This window comes from Geospiza fortis, unplaced genomic scaffold (genome assembly GCF_000277835.1).
Source record: "Geospiza fortis unplaced genomic scaffold, GeoFor_1.0 scaffold509, whole genome shotgun sequence".
In the NCBI taxonomy this organism is placed as follows: domain Eukaryota; kingdom Metazoa; phylum Chordata; class Aves; order Passeriformes; family Thraupidae; genus Geospiza; species Geospiza fortis.
The window spans coordinates 154,825-157,694 of NW_005054666.1; the positions used below are offsets into that span (position 1 = coordinate 154,825).

The window sequence follows — 2,870 nt, forward strand, 5'->3', positions numbered from 1 at the left end:
CGGGGGATGCTCCAGTCCCAAATTCCTGTCCCGGTTCTCCCGGGATGCTCCAGTCCCGAATTCCTGTCTCGGTTCTCCCGGGGGGATGCTCCTGTCCCGAATTCCTCTGTCCCAGTTCCCCCTGTCCCACTGGCCCCAGTTCCTGTCCCGGTTCCTGTCCCGGTTCTCCCTGCCCCGGTTCCTGTCCCAGTTCCTATCCCGGTTGTCCCCGTCCCTGTTTCCCTGGGGGAAGTTCTTGCCCCGAATCCCTGTGGGGGATTTCTGCCCCAGCATTCCCAGGGGATGCTCCTGTCCCGGTTCCCCCAATCCCAGTTCCTATCCCAGTTCCCATCCCGAATTCCCTGTCCCGGTTCCTGTCCTGGTTCTCCCTATCCTGGTTCCTATCCCTATTCCTATCCTGGTTCTCCCAGTTCCTACCCCAGATCCCCTATCCCAGTTCCTATCCCAGTTCCTATCCTGGTTCCCCCAGTCCCAGTTCCTATCCTGGTTCCTATCCCAGTTCCCCCTGTCCTGGTTCCTATCCCAGATCCCCTATCCCGGTTCTTATCCCAAATCCCCTATCCCAGTTCCTATCCCAGTTCCGATCCCGGTTCCCCTGTCCCGGTGTCCCGGGTCAATCTCCACCCGGAGTTTCTCCCTGTCCCGCTGTCCCCGGCATGCTCCTGCCCCCATTCCCTGTCCCAGCTCCTGTGGGGATTTCAGAGACCCCTCTGGAATTCCTGGATGGATTTTCCCCCTTGGAAGTGGGACCGGAGCTGGGAGTGATGCTGCTGTAGCTGGGGTGGGGGTGACAAAACCCCAGCGGCACCAAATTCCCAGGGAAAATGGAATCCATGGATCTGTGTCTGTCCCCAGCCTGGGACACTGCCAGGGATCCAGGGATTCTCTGGGAATCCCGGCCCAGCCAGGAACCCCTTCCCAAGATCCCACCATCCCAAGCTCCCCTTTCCCACTGGAAGCCCTTCCCTGCCTCCTGCCCCTCCAGCCCTTGCCCAAATCCCAGCTCTCCTGGAGCCCCTTGGGGATCGGGAAGCGGCTCCAAGGATTCCCTGGATCCTCCCCTGATCCAGCTGCACATTCCCAGCTCTCCCAGCCCCGGAGCAGCTCCCTGTCCCACTGATTTCGGGATCCCAATTCCAGGTGGGCTCTCACCTGCCCCATCCCGATGCCAGAGTCAGGATTTGGGGTTGGGATTTGGGGTTGGGATGTGCTGAGGCCCAGCCCTGTGGGACATTCCCGTTTTCCTCCAGCAGGATGGAGAGCAAGGCCGTGGATCTCCACACCTTCTCCGAGCGGGAGAACGGATCCGTCCTGGAGGAGCCCTTGGAGGGACGGAGCCTGTCCAAGCTGAACCTCTGCGAGCACGGTGAGGGCGGATCCGCCTCTGGATCCACTCGGGATCCACCTCTGGATCCACCTCTGGATCCACAGATCCATCCACCTGAGGATCCACATGTAGATCCTCCTGTGGGTCCAGCTCTAGGTCCACCTCTGGATCCACTCCTGCATCCACCTCCGGATCCAACCTAGGATCCACCTCCAGATCCACCTCCAGATCCAAGATCCCCCCCACCCCTGGATCCACCTCCAGATACACCCCTGGATCCACCCCTGGATCCACCTTGGGATCCACTTCTGGATCTGCCTCCAGATCCTCCCCCGGATCTCCCCTCAGATCCACCTTGGGATCCACCTCTGGATCTGCCTCCAGATCTATCCCAGATCCACCCTGGGATTCACCTCGGGATCCACCCCTGGATCCACCTCTAGATCCCCCCTAGATGCCCCTCAGGATCCGCCTCGGGATCCCCCCTGGATCCATGGCGGGAGCGGGAGCACGCAGATCTCCCGGGAAGGAGCTCTGGACGTGGCTCCTCTCGCGCAGGGATGAGCTCCGTGCTCAGCTCCGCGCTCCAGCCGGGATTCCCGGCCCTGGGAATGGTGGATTCCGTGGTGGGAGGAGCGCCGGGAGGTGTCCTGGCCCTGGCCCAGGTTTTCCAGGGATTCTGTGGCTCCCCCATCCTTGGAAGTATCCAAGGAAAGGTTGGATGGGCTTGGAGCAGGTGGGAGGTGTCCCTGGGATGGGATTGAAGGTCCATGGATCCCAAACCATTCCGGGATTCTGGGATCAAGGACACTCAGGATCCATCCCGAGGGATTTTTATGGAATTCGGGGATGGAAAAGGGAAGGGAGACCCTTCCTGGAGTCCCCAATTCCCAGTGAAGCCCCTGGATCCTGAAATTCCTTCTCAAGGAGGAATCGGGATGGGGCTGGATCCACTGGGAGAGCTGGGAATGCAGGAGAGCTGGATTTGGGCAAGGGCTGGAGGGGCAGGAGGCAGGGAATGGCTTCCCGTGGGAAAGGGGAGCTTGGGATGGTGGGATCTTGGGAAGGGATTCCTGGCTGGGAGGGTGGGGAGGGGCTGGCTGAGCTGGGAACATCCAGCTCCGGATAAATTCCTCCTGGGAATGCTGCAAGGGGCTCATGAAGGGGTCTCCAAGGGGGCCTGTGGGGGTCGGGACAGCTTTGGATCCAGAGGGAGAATTCCCCATCCAGGAGATCCCTGAGCGTTGATCCCATTCCCAAAATCCCTGCTCCCGATCCGCCTGTTCCCATCCCTTCCCAGTGAAAAAACCGCTGGAAAAGCCGGGAGGGAAGAGCTGGAGCGATCCCAGAATTCCCAGCTTTGGGGTTTTGATGGAGCTCCGGCTGGAATTCTCGGGGCTGACCCCCAGGGAACCCCATTCCCACAGGAGGGGTCTCTGGAGCGGGATTTCTGGGAAGGGGCTGGGGCAAAGTCACCCCTGAGCGTGGCACCACCCGGATCCCGCCGAGGATCCATCGGGAGCGCGAGCCAAACCTTCTGCTG

General features: G+C 61.0%; 1 protein-coding gene across 1 annotated transcript in view; it reads left to right on the forward strand.

Moving 5' to 3' along the window:
- Positions 1 to 1,251: 1,251 nt before the first annotated feature.
- Positions 1,252 to 2,870, forward strand: part of SCARA5 (scavenger receptor class A member 5) — a 27,587-nt gene continuing 25,968 nt past the window's right edge. The window contains exon 1 of the mRNA XM_031065018.1: positions 1,252 to 1,366. Coding sequence (XP_030920878.1) covers positions 1,255 to 1,366 — 112 coding nt within the window. The 5' untranslated portion in view covers positions 1,252 to 1,254. The remainder of the gene's footprint in view (positions 1,367 to 2,870) is intronic.